Source organism: Nyctibius grandis, chromosome 8 (genome assembly GCF_013368605.1).
Source record: "Nyctibius grandis isolate bNycGra1 chromosome 8, bNycGra1.pri, whole genome shotgun sequence".
NCBI classification, from domain to species: Eukaryota; Metazoa; Chordata; class Aves; order Nyctibiiformes; family Nyctibiidae; genus Nyctibius; species Nyctibius grandis.
In genome coordinates this window covers 10,765,017-10,784,924 of record NC_090665.1, presented here as the reverse complement: position 1 = coordinate 10,784,924, position 19,908 = coordinate 10,765,017, and the positions used below count along the sequence as shown (strand labels likewise).

Below are 19,908 nucleotides of genomic sequence, written 5' to 3'. Positions count from 1 at the left end.
ACGCTGTCCCTCTGCTCTGCTCAGGTTCCCCTTTCTTTCTGTTTAGCTGCCATGAAATGTCTGACAAATTTGGAGCCCACCAATGTCACTGGCTGCTGGAAGGAATGAATGTTCTTCTCCCTCCTCTTCAGAGGCTCCCGTTTACTCTGAGTGCTTTTAAGGAGTCTTCACGCTTCTTTCCTAGCCTGCAGCTTTCTGGAGATGGATCGTCTCCACTGCATAGCTCTTAACATTTCTAGGCCACAGCAGAGTGAAAGCTCACCAGGAAATCTTCTCAGTTACACGGCTTTTAATAGAAATCCTTGAGGTGGAACTGTCAAAAATCAGATCGGTTTCACTCTGCTGAAGCCTGGAAAACCAGCAGAGAAGCTGGAGCCGTTTCAGCTGCTTGAGACAGCTCTGTATTAATTTATCCTAAGTTCATGTTTGTGGGTCTCTGGATCTAGCTCTTTTAGTTGTTGCTATAACTTTTCTTAGATGAGAGCATAGAATTCTTGAAGAATAAACAGTATAGCAACTTAAGAAAAGTGTTCTACGGGTATTGAACAAATTGGGCTTTACGGTTGCATTGATTAAATGCTACAGGCTGAATAAGCTCCAGTTATTCTGTTGTTGCACAGCTGAAGCCTGCAGTGGAAGTTAATGTTGGGAAAGCTGCTTATGCTGTTCTTCCCTAGCAAGTTATCTTGACCCCCAAATGACTTCTTAAGTAAGACAAAAAAAAAATTACTTACACAATTAGGTAACAGGAATTAGATTAAGATCAGCATATTACCATATGTTCCTGAATTCACCTGTGTTTCTCCTTCGAGTTACAAGTTTAGGTCAAGTAAGGGAGAGGGCATGATACTGAGAATGAACGGTGAGTGTGAAGATAAACATATTAGAGTATGGTCATTGTTAGCAGCAAGGTTTCCAGGATGAATCAGATGAGGATTCATTCAGCTAACATATTTTCCATGCAATAGTAAAAGTGGACACACACACTTTAGGAACAAACGCACATACAGGAAGGAAGAACATTAAGTAGACAGGCAAAGTACTCAATGGAAATGTTTTTGTAACATTTTAATTTTACTTGCCGTTAATGTAATGAAACTGTATTTATGTAGACTGCAACACTGCCTGATTTTTTGGAGGTTTAATTCTGTTGCAATAAAGCTTCCAACCCCCCTGTTGACTGGCAGCTTCTCAAGGATGTGAGAGTGCCAGGAGGCCTGAGTACCCGTGCTGTGGTTGTAGTAATGGTATGTGGCTACTGAGAAAGCTACGATTTGATCTGTTGAGCTAGATGGCAGCTTCCCAAATGATCCCAAAATGATGTTGAATCTTTGTTGTGGATCAGGCTTGGAAGGTTCTAAGGAAAAGTGACACTCCTGTCTCATCATTCTGCCATCTCCTCCATTCTTCCTCATGGAGGTGGCTAAATATAAGTAAATAATTATATACTTGGCTGTGTTGTGTGTGTAAGGAAGCTGGCTATACTCGCCTCTTCACATTGCCTTTGCTCTGTGTTATTGCAGATGCTTGTCTCTCTGCTGTACGCATCTGTTATTATGCCTTTCCTCTCCCTCTCTGAGGGTCTTCTCCTGCCTGTACATCTTCAAAAATCCTCTTGCTAATCATCGGAGTCTCCTGGTCCTCATCTTCATTGTGCCTTGGGCACGCAGGTTTGTGAGTTCAGGTGCTTAGACATGAACAGCTGTGGCAGGGTGAGTCTGCGTAAATGAGTATTCAAAATAAACATACCGAAGGAAGTTAGTGCTGTTCATTAGACACACAGCTCTGTGATGAGACAGCTCGGGAGTGCTGCATGGTTTGGGGCAGCTTTGCTTCTTACCCGCAGAGCCCTCGCATTGCACACGGGGGCTGTTAGGCTGATTTTGGACAGGCTGCATGTGTTAAATTCCAAAGCTGTTGGCTTAACAGTCTTGTCACAGTGAAATACCTGTCTTGCCTCCGTCACAGGTGGAAAGCTCTGTGTGTGGAGATATAAATACTCACAAAGTGCTGCTTCTTGCATTGTATTTTCCTAAGTGAGCCTTCTTATAGCCTGTTTAAAATAAATTCCAGTTTTGGATAGTACCTGGTACCAATGAAACGGCACTTTTCTTCCTCCCTGCCTTTTGGGTGTGGAGGAGAGACTCTTTGGTCTGCCAGGTGAAGCTTCAGAGAGCTCACTTGGACTTCTGTAGTGCAGACTCCATGGGGGAGAAATCTGCCAAGATCAGGAGCAGCTCAGAGCTCCTACCTATGTAGGTACTGGAATAACTTTGTAGGAACTGAAATCATTCAGCTAAGGACAGGTGTTTCTAAGAAACCAGATCCCTTTGCTTTGATCCTCAAAAAATTACATTTTGGTTTAGTTGATGAAGGGAGGACCAAGTATGATGTGAACCACTGGTTCCTACCATCAGTTTTGTGTTCCGGAGGAAAAACCTGTTCTGTGCGAATAAACATCCGTGGCAGAATGTGAAGAGCCCTTGTACAGTCTTCTAAACAGCAACATGTTTCCTTCTCATTGTCCCTAAAAATGAAGATTGTAGCAGAATAGTGTAACCAAGGGCAAACCTGTGCATGCGTTCGAACGTGTTGCTTTTTGGTTAAAGGGAGTTTTCATTTCCGTATGTCTCTTGTATTGAGATAGACAGAATTTCCCAAAACATTTACTTTTTGAGTGTGACACACAATCCTTGAGATATTTATCATAAATTGGTTTGTTTTACACCACTTTTCTTATGTATTTGGTACTAAAACATAATATGCTGAAAACTGCTTATTGAAGCAGACATCAGAGAACCTAAGCAGTGTTACTTCATTAGTAAGTAGCAGACTTGGCTATTGAAAGGTTTACAGATGTGCTGGTATCTGAGCACTGAGCTGAAGAGCAGTGTTTTCTTTTTTAAAAGCTTCATAGCAATAATGCCTTCTGATGGGATTCTTAGATATGCCTGTGTAGAGTAAGCCAACTAACTTCTCAAGTAGATTTTTTTTTTTTTTTCCTAGCTGAAGTAGCAAACATTGAACTAGTTTTTAAAAAAACTTGTTTCTTTCCATCCAGGGAGAGAGATTTTTTTTTTTTCCAGTGAGTTGTTTTTGAGATCTGAAACTGTGATATATTTTGATTTGCAAGTGGATATTGCATCTTTAATTGTATTCTTTTTGGACAGAATCACAAATTTCCACAGTGACCAATGCAAACCTAGTGAAAATAATTTTAGATCTGTCACAAGTAATCAGGATTCTAGTCTGATGACTTTTGGTCCACTTTGGCCACCTTTTAATGCCATGGTAATTTAATTGTAAAAGGAAATTTTGGGGGAGGCTTTAAAAAAAATAATGTTTGACCTAGGAATGCCTGTCAGGCAAATCTCAGTGTGTATTGAAGCTGCCTAAACTGATCTCTTACAGAAGGAGGCAAATTCCAAGTGTCCTGGATCTACTTTGTTGATAATAACATAACTAATTCGAGTTGCTTTTTGTATCTAGTGCCTAATTTTTTTTAAGTAAGGCTATTACAGTTTTGGTTTGTCAGATAATCGCTGAAAGGAAAACACTGAGATTATAATGCAGTTTCACTGGATCCTAGTTGCTGAAGTGTGTTTTCACTGTAAGATAAGCTTATGAAGTATTGCCCAAGCTAACATAGTAAATCTTTCTCAGAAAACATGTCTTTGCCCGGGGTGGAAATATTGAATGGTCATTGGATAACCACTGCAGTAAAGGGGTCAGAATAATTAATTTTTAGTTTGGCATAATGCAAGGAGTTTCTTCCCACCTCCCGTGCTCAAAATTCCTGCTCCTCTCACAAGTTAACGCTCCTTTAGGATTGCCTCCGTGGCTCTGCCCTGTTGTGGGAGATGTTTGTGTCTCCCAGCTCAGATCTTCTAGACCATCAGTCTCTGGCGGGGCCCCAATACCTCTCCTCTCCGCCCACCCACCCACCAAGTTCCCGTTTCGCTGGAGGGAAGGGGGATGTGCACCAGAAGGCAGGGACTGTGCAAAGTGTATTTAGGGGGCTCTGCTACCAGACTCTCATGGCAGCTTATAGCTGTCTTGATACTTCAGTTGAGACTCAGGCTTCTGTGCAGAAATTTCACAACTGAGCCAGGTGGACGCTGGATGTGGGAAGCTGACCTTTCTGAGCAGAGGAGTTTGTCACAGGGAGCCCTCAGTGCTGGTGCTCTGCTATTTTAGACCTTCAAGCACTAGAATGCAGCCCTGGTAGGGACAGAATTTTGACTTCAAAAGGAGCAGCTACAAGCTATAGAGAAGTCCACATCTCTTGGCCCCAAGAATGCAGACTTCCTCGTGTGTCTTCTTCCCTGTCCCTTGTTTCAGGAACGTTGTCCATCAGTAAATGTATGTAATGACCTTTTAGATACTGAAGTTGATTAAGAAACATGAGCAGGAATAAGTAGATGGCTGGGATTTGCTTCCTTCTTTCATTCTGTTGATGGTATAGTTGTAGATCCCAGCCTCTGTCTGCTGGAGTCTCTAATAATCCCAGGATTTTTTGGGAGGGATACTGAAACTGGAGAGCCCCCTGAGGAGGAGGGTACTCTCCAGCCAGTCAAAGGCCCCTGGTTTTTGTTGGCTGTGAAGGAAAAGGGCAGGTTCTACCATGTGCCACAGTGAGAATTGAAATGCTTTCTGGTCTGGGTTCACATGGGGTTCAGCTTCAGCAGGGTGGGGGAAAATGTCCCAGCCCTGCCTGTTCTTCATCCCAGGCATAGGAAGCCCTGGTTACCTATTTGCTTGCTCCTCATGACAGCTTCCTCCTGGTGCTTCTGTGCTTTTGCGTGCATGTGTGTGATACCTCCCAAGGACACTGCTGGCTCCTGCTTTGACAGGGAAAGCTGATTCAGTGCAAAAATGCAAGTGACTTTTTTTGAGAAATGGGAGCTGGAAGGAGAAATGGAAAGAAGGCAGCGCTAACAAGGGCACGTTCCTCGTGTGGCTCCTGGTGCTCTTTTCATTCTTGCCTGCTGGGCCTTGAGTCGCTGCTGTTGTTCCTCTACGCTGGGAAAGCAGTGAGTGCAGCTCTTGCTTTTTTCCCAGACACGCTTAGATCTGGTTTCTCTTCCAACCAGTATGTGCCGTTCAGTGGGGGAGAGTTCATTCCAGTAGAGCCCTGGGCTTGTGGCAGGTGTGCCTGAGCGCATGGCCTTTGGGAGGCGACCAACCTCCCCTTGCCCTCCATGCCTGCCAACGTTTCTTTGTCCTAGATCGTCCCGTTCTTTGTCCTAGCTGTCTCTATGGTTGGCACACTGTAAACCCATAACAATTAACCAATGGCTTGCAAATTTTTAAGAAAACATCTCCTTGCTTTTATTCTTTACTAACTGATTGTCTGGTACAACCTTTAGCTGGCAAAGAGCTTAGAGGAGGCGAGCAAATGAGGTGTGTAACTTGGGTATCCCCACTTTTTAAACTGTTTATGATTATCCAAACAATTTTTTTCCTTGGCTTGTTTGTCACCGTGAAACTCTGAGTAGTTTTATCCCATAGTAACCCCGGTTGTGGCACATCTGAGTTCATTTCAGTAGAAGTAAGAGAGAAAGGGGTTTGCTGCTGCTATTACTGCCGCTTTTTTTAGGAAAGTAAATTTTTGTTTAAACCCCTGAATATCTGTCTGTTCTCCTCTCAGCTGTGCTAGCAAGTCAGTAAAGATAAAATTAAAGTCACTTAGATTCTTCTGAAAAAGCTTATCTCTGGGGAGAGGCGAAGTCTGAAGAGCTTTGTATCAGAAGGCAAAGCTGGGGATAATTAGCAGCATATGAGAACCAGAGTTTGTCATTAGGACGATAGCCGTCATTGTCAAACGACTGCTGGGGTAACATTGCCCGAAGGCAACCCAGACCATCCGCGGCAGCATGACCATCTGTGAATGTGCCCTCATGATGGCAGCGCACAGCCGTTCCCCTCGGGGCAAGCTGCTGCCCCCCACTGCCACTCCGGCTCCCCCCAAGGGCTGGTCCCCAGCGCCCTGGCACTGCTCGGTGCTGCCGGCAGCTGCAGCCTCCCCTCCTGTAGCCCGGCCCCCTTCATCCATCATGTCACCAGCAGCCTCTGTCGAGGGTCCCTGCGGGACAGATGGGTGTCATCTGGGGGCCGAGGTCTGTGTGTCACCGCTGTTCTCCTTGAGGCTCTCTGGCGTGCGTGAGCGCCGTTGGCCTGCTGGAGCACAGTCTTCAGCGAAACATTGCTTTATCTCCTGTCTTCTAAGGGAAACAGTGACAGCTATGTCCCTTGAAACTTGCAGTCAGCGCCACAGTCTCTCCTTAAGACAGCAAAATTTCTTTTGAACACTCAGGGCCTGATTTTAGCACATGTGCTTGAGACGGATGCGATTGCCATACAAGTGGAAAAAGGCAGCCATCTTCCACGAACCCTCCAGAGAAGAGTGCGTGGATGTTTCCATCCAAAAACCACTGTCAGGCCGGGAACCACGAGCTCTCAGCAGGGATGCAGCTCAAGAAGGAACCGGTACCAGCCTCCTCCATGGCAAAGATCACTTCGGATGTTTGTAAACACTAAATGCATCCGGCGTGCCAGCCACCTACAGTAGATACTTCCAAACTCAGATACTCAAATATTTGAAAATTGCAAACTAGACATTAGTTGACAATTGATTTAAATGTTCTCAGTATCTGGTGAAGAGATTTCAGGAGGAGGGAGCTGTTTGTCATATACAGCAATTACCTTTATAAGACTTCTCCATAGTCGTGATCCACAGCCAAAGAGGGTCGACTTAGTAGATATGGTTTCAGTTTCAAAGATGAACATGCGTTTTACAACCTTGCTTAACATTTTTAAAGGAAATTAAGTATTAAATGAACGTATGTACTTAGTGGACTATTTATATAATGTTAATGACTCTAACTAAGAAATGCCAGGAAATTTATGTAGTTCGTAGTATTTAATAAACAGAATGTGTTTTTCACCATTTTGTTTCTTATGGCTGGTGTAGTTGTACTTGTAAAGTTTGGATTTATTTTGATTTTTGTTATTTTTCAGAAGATCTGCATGGTAAATGAACACATAGCTGCTCTCTGTGGTGGTCTGGATAAATAATTGCTTCGTGCTTGGCTATTCTAACACTTGAGAGATCTTTCTCCTTTCAAATAAGTCTACTGCATGCACCTTGTATTGTAGTTTACAGCAAAGGCCCAACACAAATTCATGATGGAAATGTGCTACAGTAACTGTTGTGTTTGTCTTGTTTGATGCAGAAAAGGCTGTTGGGATCGGCGGTGTTCACAGAACAAAGCCAGATGATGGACCCAAGGTGAATGATCCCAGGCTCCTCCCAGATAAGTTTCTTCAAAGGACAGCCAAGGTAACTCCATGGAGAGTGACAAGCGAGCACGTGTGTGCTTCCAAAGGCTGAAGGACATCAGCCCTGGCTGCCCTGTAGTCTCCATCTGTTGATCTTTGAATCTCATTTCTCATTTCAAAGAGTAATTGTCTGATCTGATAAAAATCAAGTCTCTTGTTATTTTTAACAATTATCCTTGTTTAAATTCCCTTTGTTTGTTACGCAAAATTACTTAGCAAGATTCAGAAAAAAGATTGGATACTAATATGAGTGTCAGGATTTCCAAAGTTGTCAGAATTGAATTCTTACAGACTTTGGAAAGGCTGCTAGTGAAGTTGGTTCAAGATTTGAGTCAATCTCTGCATGTTAAGAGACCAGAAAAGGACTGCTGGGTCAGGTCTCTTCCACGTCTTGTGCTTTGCCTTGCAGCCTCTGATTCTGGTCCCTGTTGTGGGCTGGGCTGCCCTCTGATCACAACCAGCATGGCCATTCCAGCACTCAGAATCGCACAGAGGTGCAGCTCCTGAAACCTTCTGGAAGGACTCTTCTGTATAAGCTTAGGAAATCTGCTATAATGTTTCTGTTATCCAGTGATTTATTATGGTCTACAAAAATATAGCCTGGATGAACACCTCTCTGGACCAGTTATTTAGTGATATTGTAATTTATTATTCTTTTCAAAGCCATCCTGTATAAAGGTAAAATAACCCCTAACTTCAGAAAGCACAGAGAGGAGGAGAGAACTGCCAGATTCCCCACAGCACATCCTTTCCTGTGGTTAGCATTGGATCCGCCAGCGGCACCGTTTTTGGACTGGCCTGTTCTGCGCTGAATGTCGAAATCACAGGCCGAGGATACAAATGAAAGATTTTACAGGAGTTGCTTGTATGTTGTGGCTAATTCCCTGCTTTTGGAAGCATCTGCTTCTTGTCTGGTTTTGTTCTGTAATCAAGAAAATTGCTGTAGAGAGCTAGCACTTGGAAGGCACTTAGCTCTTCTATAGCCATGAGCAAGATGGCAAGGAAAATACATTGTAAGTAGGTACTCAGTCAGAAAATGCACACACACATATACGCACACAGGGAAAACATGATATAGGCCTTGTGATTTTTCCAGATACTCTGCTAAGCCTCCATGTATCCCTATTCTGTTAAAGAAAATAAGTTTTTCTGAAGGTATTAACTGTAGGAACCTTTGCCTCTTCCAGGTGGTCTATATTTTGGAAAAGAAGCATTCCCGAGCAGCTACAGGCTTCATCAAGCTTCTGGCAGACAAGAACAGTGAACTCTTCAAGAGGTGTGCCATGTTCTCACCTGTGGACCACAGAGTGCCCAGGGCCTATGTGTGCTTGGCTGATTGCCCTCCAGACTTTGTGACCAGGCCTGAGGACTATTCAAATATGCTCTTCATCTGTCGCATAGTGGACTGGAAGGAAGACAGCAACTTTGCAACAGGGTATGTGGCTGTCTTTGGAAGTAGAGGTGACTGAGATTTCTAGTCAAGAGTTCTTGGTTTAACTTAATTTGATACATGCAATAGAGACAGGAATCTGTTAACAAGATACTTGTCTTTTATCCCTCTGCTATTTGGTGGATAAACTGCAATGAGGCTAAGGATAGCTCATCGCTAGTTAATCTCATGGCTACATAATGTTAGTTTCTTTTGGTGCTTACTTCAGTGTGCTGGCACATCACAGTGTTAACGAGCCTAAGGTCTTTGCTCAGAAGAGCTTGCAGTCTAGAGGGAACACACACAGGTACTTAGCCTGACCAGCACAAGCACCATGGGATTCTGGCAGCCTTTCGGTCTTCCTCCCATTGTGTAAAGGTAGTACACAGTGTGTAGACATTTCACTTCTGCCAGAGGAGGAAGATCAGTAACTGTGTGGCTCATCTTTGGTTTTTAAGCCTTTACTGATAAGAAGTAGAAAGAAGTCACAGATTTTTGTGGTTTTAAATTTGCATTGCTTCAAGGAAGGATACTAGAAATCAAGAGAAGATTCATTAACTCCTGAAGCAGTTGAGAAGGGTGTTGCACTCTGTGCTTTTCAGGAGGCACCGTAAAGCCATTGCTGTCCAGAGTTCAAATTGCAGGCACTGCCATGAAAGATGAGATTTTAGGCCAGGGCTACTCAAATGGCCTATGCTGGGCTGGATCCAGATTGCAAGTTCATTTTGCCTCTCCTTGAGGAAGACCCTGTAGTTTTCAGGATTTTCACTCTTTCTTGGGAATAGTTGCAGTGTGCCAAACACCCACCTGGAGTGGCCATACTGCTTCCTATGGGGTGGATCTCAATAAGAAATGGTAGACATTGATAAATCTATTCAGTTATCCTGGGAAAAACTGAGTAGTCCTGGTTTAGTTGGTGATCCAGAGAGGTAACTCTGACCCCATGGCAATGCTGTGGTCAAACTTTACATGTGATGGGGATCTGGATGTAATCTGGAGCATGTGCGGTAGTGGGAGTTGGGCATAAAGCCCAACTTTTCTCTTCCCCTTGCAAAGCTCTTCTGATGGGGTAGCACAGCTGAAGTACAGTGTCAGCCCTGCAGTTTTTGGAGTCCTCAGCTCAAACTCCTGGTAGAGCTTAAAACTTAAATAAAACTTTTTTTTTTTTTTTCCAGAGTAAGTATGTTGGCACAGGTCTATCAGCCCTAGAACTAAAAGTAAACTAAACTGAAGTCCCTGTTTCCCTGAGTTTAAGTTCGTTATCAGTTGTGGCTGCTTTGTGTGCCCAGTAATAGCATGTTTCCCATGTACTCTTTGAGAGCCCCATGAGCCGTTAAGTCACTCAGTATTTCCTAGCTAAACTGCAGTGCATGAACTGAAGTGTCCTCCCTTTGAGTCCCACTTGACTAGGAGCTGGCTGTGCTGTGAACTTCACTATGACTAAGCTTCTTATTGGCAGAGATTTTCTTTGTCTTCTTTGACTCCAACAGAGAAAAAGACCGGAGGGTGATTGTACTGCTTGGCTTTGTGTCATGAACAACCCCCTTTTTCAGCAGAAACAGGGGAAATTAGGAGGATAGGCTAATGCCTTCTTTCATTGGCTAATGTGTGTGTCCTTATTCTGTGCTTCTGACACACTCTATATTCTCATCTTTCAGTTTTGGTAGTTTCCAAGATGTAAAGGGTGTTGTCAGGAAAGAAAACGTCCGTGGTTGTCTTCATACATAGCCGTTTCCTCTGGGACTCGGTTGCACTTCAGTAAGTGCCTTGTGGAGATGGGAGCATAAAACCTTGGTGACCCGTTTTGTTTTTAACTATAAGTACATGTTTGTTTAAACACTGAAAGACAAGGGAACCTCTTGAAGGTCCCAAAAGTTCCTGTTTGCATTTGGGCGGGTTTATAAGCTCTCTGCATGCTTTGTTTTTTGAACTTTCTTGTGCACCCCTTAGTTCTGCCCACAGGCTTCTTTATACCCCTTTGGCATCACCACCGTGGTTTTGAAGGTGTCTGGACTAAAGAGCCTTTAGGTCATCACTCTGCACCATCTAAGTCTGCTGCAAGTATGATGAGGGAAACTGCCTCCATAGCTGGCAGTCATTCCCTTGGATACCTTGGGTGTTTCCAGGTACTCTCCATCCTGCAGCTGAACTTCCCCGGGCTGGTCATGCACCTTCCTCAACTTTCCTTTTCCCTTGGGAAGTTCAGTGCCAGATTTCCAAGCAGAGCTCACAGCATATTCTGGTCTTCACAGTGACTGTGTGTGTCTGGAGCAGTGCGATGCCTTGGCCAAGAGTTTGGTGGTGACACTGGCCACCCAGGGAGGTCACCTGCACAGGGGCAACCTGACAGTCCCTGGAGGTCCCCTTGGGGAAGGGGGTGTGTTTCTGTGTCGTGATTGCCACCTGGTGGTCACCAGTGAGACACTGTCACCTCTGCAGGCCACCCTGTCACCCCGACTGTGCTGGGAAGGAGCAGGGAGGAACTAATGTCTCCATGTCCCGCTGGTGATGCCCTGAGCGTGTGCTGCTGTCCTCCCTCCTGCATGTGAAGTGATTTTACCGTGGCAGTGAAATGCCATTTAACTGTACCCACTTCAGGTAGCGGGTAAAGTAAAATAGCTCCAAAATATTCTCCTTTTCCAGATAAATAAGTACTGCCACATACAGTTATTTTCTGGGGACCTTTTTTCAGTGTTGGAGTCCAAAGCTGTTTGGAGAATTAGTCCAGATGTCTCTGCACTTTTGGAGATGGTTAAGGCAGAATCTTTTTTTTTTTGTCCCCACGTATGATGATGGATGAGACTGTTACAAAAAAAACCCCAAACTAGTAGTAAAATGTAGAATCACTGATTCCCTCTGTGTCACATGGGGCTTGTGGCTATTCTAGCTCAGGGCCTTAGATATTGGTCTGTCAAGGTGACAAGATTTGTCATGGCATTTGCAATAAAATGAGACGTTGCAGGATGTTCTTGTCGCTCTTTCCAAAGCCATCGAAGTGTCTTGAATTCCTTTCACCTCTGGCATTTTATTCTGTTTTTTTAATTCACAAGTGTATTTGGTGTGAGGGGAAACCTCAGGTAGCTCAAGTTAAGGCTTGAGGGAAGGTCTGATCCCCAAGCAGTGTAGCTCTGTTGGAAAAAACAGCTTCTTACAGTTGGGACTGTCTCTCAGTAAAGCTGCGTTCCCTCGGCACAGCTCTGAAGTGTGGGATGGCCCCACCTTCATGGGGAGCACCATGCTGCTCCTGCGCTCTGATGGCGGGTGGAGGCAGCTCCATGGTCAGAGAGGGGCTGGACTGCACTTTTGGGTGCTGGAGGTTCCTATGACACAGCTTTCTGTCTCTATGATGCTCAGCCTTGCGGACATCTTGCCATCTCCACTGGGACTTTAGGGCTTTATGCAGCCTGTGCAGCTCTGCCTGTGAGCTCCGGGCCCTGGGTGGTGGGAGCAGCTGGATGGCCTTCCTTGCTGTCCCCTCTCCTGCTCCTGTACAAGGTTCCTCTAGGACCAGTGGCTTATTGATGTGTAGGATGTTCTGCTGCTGCTGAAAGAAGCTCTCAGTGTAGGATGACTGGACAAGTCTGCTCTGGGAGAGACTGAATAAGGTTGTTAAGTCCCCATGGAGGTTATTCACTCCCATTTGGGAGCCTGCCCAGCTTTCCAAAGGAAACAAGCCTTATGTAATTATGCTTTGTCTTTTTGGAGAGTTCTTATCACGTAACCTTTGAACACGTTGGCCAGTTTCAGATGAGTCTGGGGAGTGGAGAGGGCGCGAATGTTTGTAGAAATGGGTGGCCAAATAGATGCAATCACTGTAACCATGAAGGGGAAGATGGCAGCATGAGTGTGGCTCTGCCCCAGGCGCACACGCATGGGAGGTCGAGCTCCAGTGAGTCTGCAGCTCGGAGCAGTTCAATGACCTTGCAGCTATGGCTGTTTTGGAGGAATACCCTGCGCTGTGTGCTGCCCAACGCCCTGACCACAGCATGTTCCCGTCGGTGTATGCTGCTCCTGTCTCTGACATCAGTCCAAGGGTATTCAAGGAACCCTCCAGCATGCCCTAACGCTCCTCCATCAACATCACAGAAAAGAAATGTTTATATCTGTAACCATCATAATTTTTTTTTACCTTTTAACATTTAAAAAAAAAGAGATACGTGCAAGCCTGGGGTGCCACAGACACCGTGACTCCCTGGGGCTGGACGTCTGACTGCCACTGGGCCCTGTGCCTGTTGTTGTTTATAAGCCTCTTGAACTATTCTTGCTACCCTTGGTGGCCGCAGAGCCCCATGAGTGATTTTACAGCCTGACTGTTACTCCCGGGCCATCAGTGATCCTATACGTGTTACCTTTGATCACATGCTGTCCTGTCAGATTTTGCTCTGATGCAAGTCATCATGTCTGCGTGACTGTAACATGGCCCCAATTAAAGTCAGTTGTGGACTTTTTATTTCAAGGTACTTGGGAAATGTTCCCTGGAACACTGTAAATCAAATGTTAATTACTATTAAAAAAATATTAGTCCTATATCAGGCCTCTGGGTAAACCCCTTAAGGTTCGTAATCTAATTTCAGTAAACGGATCAAGAGAACATGGGTTTCAAGACTGAGCTGGAAAGCACTCTGGCATTCAGAGGTGCTTTCCATGACTTGTCGTGCAGCCGTCCAGCTGCCCTCCTGGTGCACTTCCCAGCTCTGCCCTTCCAAGAGAATGGGCACCTGAGACTCAAGCCCTTGCCATTTCTTTTTTGGTAGGGCAACATGTCTTCTCTTTTCCTCGTGGTTTTTTTTTTTCTTCAATCCGTCCTTGGTGGTGCTGGTGGGCTTGCGGACCCACGGGCTCATCCTTGCTTAGTCTCCCAGCTCCACACCAGACATTGGAAATGAAGTAGTGATTTCTCTGGTTTATCGTTACTGCTGAGAGAGAGGGAGATAAAACTGATGCCTCGTTTATTTACATTAAAATAAGGATCAGACTGGGACAAAGCTGCAGGAACAGAGAACTCAGCCTCGATGCCAAACGCACACGTATTTCTGCCATACAGTTTGTACATAAAATTGAAACAATGGAGGGAAATATCTTTTATCCTTGTTTTCATTTTTATTTTAAAGCTAGGCAATGTGAACTCTACAATTTACCACGCAACGAAGCGCGCAATCCTTTCCAGCATATTACACAACGTGACAGGTTTATTACGCAGCCCTTCCCGTTGTGAGGAGAGATAGCTGTGCTCCCATAAAGAAGATGGGCTTGCTTGCACCGCGTGGATGGGGTTTGTTCTGTGGGTTTATGGCACATTTGAAGCCCTGAGAGCATCTTGCTCGTCCAAATGACAAGTGCACTGTTTTGGCCCCAATTTTGGAAAGTAATTAGCGCCTGTTCTCACTCATTGGAATTAAAGCAGAAGTATCAATATAATGATTGTGTATTTTATGCAGTGGAAAAACACTTATTAGAGTGGCTGATTTTGCACTGTGTTATTACCCCTCTCTTTTGTGTCATATTTTGATGGATTCGCCTTAATTTCAGTTGTAATTTTCTTGGGTCAGGAGCGTTATCTCTGTTGGCTGTAATGTCCCATTTGCCCTAATGGCAGTATATTAAAAAAAATAACAATAATTTACCTCTGTGTACTGTAGAGCAATCTAGGGGTGAGCAAGGGGACAAGGGGAGCCACCATGGGACATAAGTCTTCATGTAGTGTTTTAACCAGGTAGGGAGGGGAACAAATGTCCCACTCCTTTGGAGTCCCAGTTTATGTGCTGTGTCCAGAACCGAACTCTTGTTTGATGCCAAAGCGCTCAGACAAACGTGTGCTGGGGTTTGCACTGGAGCAGATGGAAACTTTCTCTAGGCATAATAGAGCAGCAGCCTCATCCACACATGTGCAGAATGCTTCATCAAAGACTATTAGCATGTGGGGGACAATTTCCCCTGTCTATGACTTGCTTCTAGATCGTTGGCACCTCTCCAGTTGGCTTCTGGTTCAGAGGCTTCTGCTTAGCTGGGAGAGGAGGAACAAACTACTGGGAGCATTTAGATCCTGGAAAGAGACTGGAAAATAGTTGGAAAGATGATTTGTGGGCATTTCTGTGTGTGCGACTCCTGTAAGGAAGACAGTAAGGGTTCTTCACACCTATGTCTTCACAGGACATCCATTTGCCCAGGCAGAGATGTGTATCCCTTGGGATGGAGAGCAGTGTGCCGAGCTCCCTGGGAGCTGTCTTCTGCACAGCTGTCTTCCTCAGAGCTGTCTGGGATCTGGTGGGAACCTGTTCTCCATTTCAGGTAGTGGGGGTGAGTCACCTTTTTCAGTGGTGAGGAGAGGAAAGAGGATCTCCAGGGAACCAGCCATGTGTAAAGCTAGAGCTGCCTGTGTGGAGGGCTGTGCTTTTCTTATCCCTGTTGGATGTGTTTTTTTTCCTAAAATTTGACACTTTCTTACCTCTGCAAAAACGTAATAATATAAAACATCTCCTTACAATGAGATACACGAACCAGCACAGGGTACTGTCTGGCTAGCGTTTTGCATCTCCAGCAGACATAAGTCATGGTACGGTCTGAATTCCTGCTAAGTCCTCTGCCAAAACTCAAGGAGAAGTGAATGAGTGAAAGAGTATGTTTGAAGGCTCAGCAGCCTCTCTACGGGGACAGTAACAACACGACAGTAGTAATTATAAACTTAAAAAAAGCATCTTTTTCTTTCTTTCTGCAGGCAGTTGGCCAAAAGTCTTGGACAGGCTGGGGAGATTGAGCCGGAAACGGAAGGGATCTTGACGGAGTATGGTGTGGATTTCTCTGAGTTTTCCCCTGAAGCCCTGGCGTGTCTTCCCCAGAGCCTGCCCTGGGTTATCTCACCAGGAGAACTGGCCAAAAGAAGAGATTTAAGGTAACAACAAAAAGCGCGGTCTCACACTCCTTCTTGGGTTGGTGCAGGGTTGTTTGGTTCTGTGTTGCTTTCATCACACTGTGAAAAGGCACTGACTTTATTACATGTACTGTATGACACATTACCTATCACAGAATCAACCAGGTTGGAAGAGACCTCAGGGATCATCGAGTCCAACCGTTGCCCTGACACCACCCTGTCAACTAGACCATGGCACTAAGTGCCATGTCCAGTCTTTTCTTAAACACATCCAGAGATGGTGACTCTACCACCTCCCTGGGCAGCCCATTCCCACTTCACTACAACCTCCCTTCAGGTAGTTGTAGACTGCAATAAGGTCACCTCTGAGCCTCCTCTTCTCCAGGCTAAACAACCCCAGCTCCCTCAGCCGTTCCTAGTAGGTCAGACCCTCCAAACCCTTCACCAGCTTGGTCGCCCTGCTCTGGACTCGCTCCAACACCTCAACATCTTTCTTGAAGTGCGGGGCCCAGAACTGGACTCAGTACTCAAGGTGCAGCCTCACCTGTCCTAGCATGGAAAGAAACTGCTCTTGAAAGTACATACAAACCCAGAAGATCGTTATTTGGAGAAGTATTTTGTGAGGCAAAGAGGCTTTTTCTCAAAAGAACTATTGAAAACTGACGATTTGGTGTTTGGCACCTAATCTGAAAGCTTTATGTTTTTGTCTGGAATGTATTACGTATTTTAGTGGTAGTTTTATAGCAGAGATTTTCTGAATGCCTGGCAGATCAAATGATCTTGGACATTGTTACTTTGAAACTTAAGCACAGGTAGAGACTGTCCTGCGTTTTCCTGTCTAGCCTCAACATTTTTCTCTGTTTTGAAGAACTGGTGTCATGTGGAGTTTATGACAGCTCTGGATCAGGTTAGCAGCTGGCAAATGCAGTACTTCCCTGCAGCCTGGCAACTTTGTGCTGTACATCTACCTCACATTACACATCCCTGTAACAGTGATGCTCCCACCAGCTTTTGGGAACTTCACGGTCTGTTGGGCGGTAGACACTCTGGCATTGCTGGTCTACCAAAAACTAGTGGATTTGCTATGCTTCAAAGTGTCGGATTTTAGAGACGTCTTTGCTAGAAAAGATTTAAAGGCAAAAGAAAAGTGATTTGTTTAGAACCTTGCTTTGCAATAAAGGAAAGTGCGAGAAATTAAAACAATAAATGCATTGCTAAGATGATACAGTGTGTTCCAGTCCCATCCTTGCTTACGCTAGAGCATCCTGTCTCAGCTGGCGAATTCATTGCTTTCTTGCATATTGCTGAGGTGAAACAGCCCCATGAGCCTGATTCCTCAAGGCACTGCACCGGTACAAGCCACCTGCATGCATATAGCAAGCTTCTCTCCCTCTTAGTTTATCTGTGTTACTGGCATGGACATTAGCAATTTGAGTGTATAAGCTGATAAATTGCAGCCATTTGTGTCTGTACCTGGACTTCAGGTGTTACTTTGGACCTAATCCTGCACCGGAGCCTGTAACCTCCTTACTGCTTCAGCTTTACTGGATTTCCATTGCCATACAATGGAATAATTCAAGGGAGAATCACACTCCTGATTGACTAGGGGTAACACTCAGATACCAGATCCAGACTGTAGACTTCAAGTAGCTTTAAAAAAAAAAAGGATACTGAAAGCTGCAGTTCAGAAGTCACTGGAAAGTACTTATTTTTATATTCTTGACTACATTTCAGTAGCGTTCTCTGTTTCTTCTGACCAAGTTCTTTCAAGCAAATAAAGAGCTTGACTTGTCTCCAGTCAGACAAACAGTTCTGGAAACAAATTCCAAGTGCATTTATTGTTTTTATTGCTGAATTGTTACACTGGGACTTATCAAGGTGATAACAGTTTTGCAGTTAAGCCATTTAAATCCCTCTCTGCCCCTTCCCGACCACAGTGCACACTACAAAGTAGATTTCCTTTTGATCCTCTCAAATATAAACATTTAACAGTCAAGGTTTTTAAGACAATTATTTGAGCTTAATTTACTAATCCTTTTAATGTCAACTGCCACACCGCTGACTAACTAGTCTGTGGTCTAAATACATATGGAGATAACATGAGACTTCTAGTTATGGAAGGTAAAATACAGATGAATCTTTTTTTTTTTTTTTTCCTCAGAGTGAGAGGTTTGTCTACCCAGAAAAAGATGAGTTTTATTAGTAAATGTAGCATGAATTGTAGCTGAATGGGGGCCTGCAGTTGGAGACCTGACCGACATCTTTTCTGGTCTCACCCCATCAGACCTTGAGAGGCTGTTCTTGACAGGTCCCAAGGTGGCTCGACTTTAACGTGGTATTCAGTATTAGCTTTCATATTGTCAGCAGTAAGCGTGTTGTGGTGTACGGTGTGGTACAAATAGCCGGCACACACTGGCTCAGGCTGGCATCCAGAGGAGGATATCTGAACCTGAGTCTCTGGTCTGGGTGCACATGGGAGTTGTGCCTTGTTTTCCAGGGGAGCTCACACCGTGTTCAATGGCACTTGCCTCTGTGAGTGTCCATCTTTGCTGTACTTTGTGGATGTTGATCTGCCAGGCTCCCCAGGTACTGTGCAGTACTCTTGAGAGTACAATATAAGATAAATTACAGTGAAGTAGAGGCTCCTGTTTCTTCCTGAAACAGCCATGTTAACACTTCTAAATAGCTCATCCTAATTCAGTTTACACATCGCTCACCTGACTAGAGTAAACATAAATTAGAGTTTGGCTTAAAAATACTTTCATCTGTAGCAAATCCTCTCCAGTTCTGTAACACAGAGCTGTAAATTTTCTAGGGTCGTGCATAAAGCCTTTGGGATTTGGAACTGAAACCTGAGCAAAGTCTTGAGTTTTCTGGTGTTTCCTCTTTCTGAGATAACTTCTCCTTTTTTCCTTTCACCACGGGAAACAACCCTTTCCTCCTCGAAAGGTAACCTGTCTTCTGCTACCGGTATCCCAAGTGTGGTCCGGTCTGTTTGTGAGTCAGTGTGTAGAGCATGGAGGTAGAGGTTCTGCACTGGAGGCATTTGTGAGTGTGGTTTTAGATGAAAGTGAGACAATGTGTTTCACCAAGCTGCTGAGGCTGGGCAAGAGGAGGGAAGGATATTTTGTCCATGCCATCTCGTAAATACGTTCCTTGATCTTCCTGCAAGTCTTTCAGTTTTACAGGAAGCCTGTTCTTGCCATGCATAGTCTGTTTGGATAGCAACTGTGATCTCACCTACATAGCCTGTGCAGAATTGCTTCCAAGAGATCTTTTTTTTTTCCCCTCATTTCTTCAGTAATGGCTCACAAAGAAAGGTTTACATAATATTTTAATATTACTTAAGGCAGAAAAGATCCAAACCTCGTGGATGGCTTTGAAATGTTTTAGCTGATTTAACTCTCTGCTCTGCCACTAGTGCACAGTTTTGCCGTAGACATTTGCTCTTTACCTGCATGGGTTTATCTATTTGTAAAATTAGGCAAGTATTTCACGGGCTCTCCCAGCTTACTTGTTTGTAAAGAGCACCAAAAACTTCTAATGAAAAGCACTAGGCAAGTATTCGGTGTTGGCATTGCATGCTGCAGTTGTGTTTCACAGAGAGCATGAAGTTTCATAAAGTATCAGAATAGCGTGGTTGGGGAAACTTCCCTTCCAGAGACTTTAAATGTGATAATACAGATAGGACTAGAGTTCTCATTTTATTATTCAGGTTGACTGGAATTGGTATTTTTTCCTTAGAAGTTTGAGAAGTGTTTGGTTTCTGCTTTTAGAGAAACATTGGACGATTAGTGTCATAGAGACAAATTTTGATGGGTGCAAAGTTTCAACCATTTTCCGGTCTTTTCCAGTGTTTCAACATGTAATTTTCATTTCCTTGTTTGCTTTGCTTTGCACTTAGTGTTTCAGTGGTGTGGGACAAAATATAGCCCCTGAACAGAAGAGGGGTCAGGGCAAAGGAGGAAATGCAAATTTCAGAGGTGGGTGCAGGAGATGGGGGCTGGAGAAGGAGGCCATTTGAAGAGGTGTAGCCAGGAATCTAAGAAACCCAAAAGCTATTTCGAAGACTCATTCCAAATGTTTCTAATTTCATTCATATCTTCTTGTTTCCTTTACTGCTTAACTAGGACAAGAAACTAAAGCCAGGAAAGTCCGATCATAGTGGGAAACAAAAACCTAAATATTGGAGAGAGAAAAAAGGCCGTTTTTTGCAAAGCAGTTCTGCCTTTTGCTTGTCCCTCATTGTTGGTGTTACTGTGGAAAATGT

The 19,908-nt window shown here is 44.4% G+C and overlaps 1 protein-coding gene across 2 annotated transcripts in view; it reads left to right on the top strand.

The window, feature by feature from the left end:
- DIS3L2 (DIS3 like 3'-5' exoribonuclease 2) overlaps positions 1–19,908 on the top strand; it is a 198,602-nt gene that overhangs the window by 69,907 nt on the left and 108,787 nt on the right. For both annotated transcript variants that reach the window (XM_068406001.1, XM_068406002.1), the window contains 3 exons: positions 7,236–7,342; positions 8,529–8,776; positions 15,486–15,659. In XM_068406001.1, coding sequence (XP_068262102.1) covers positions 7,236–7,342; positions 8,529–8,776; positions 15,486–15,659 — 529 coding nt within the window. The remainder of the gene's footprint in view (positions 1–7,235; positions 7,343–8,528; positions 8,777–15,485; positions 15,660–19,908) is intronic.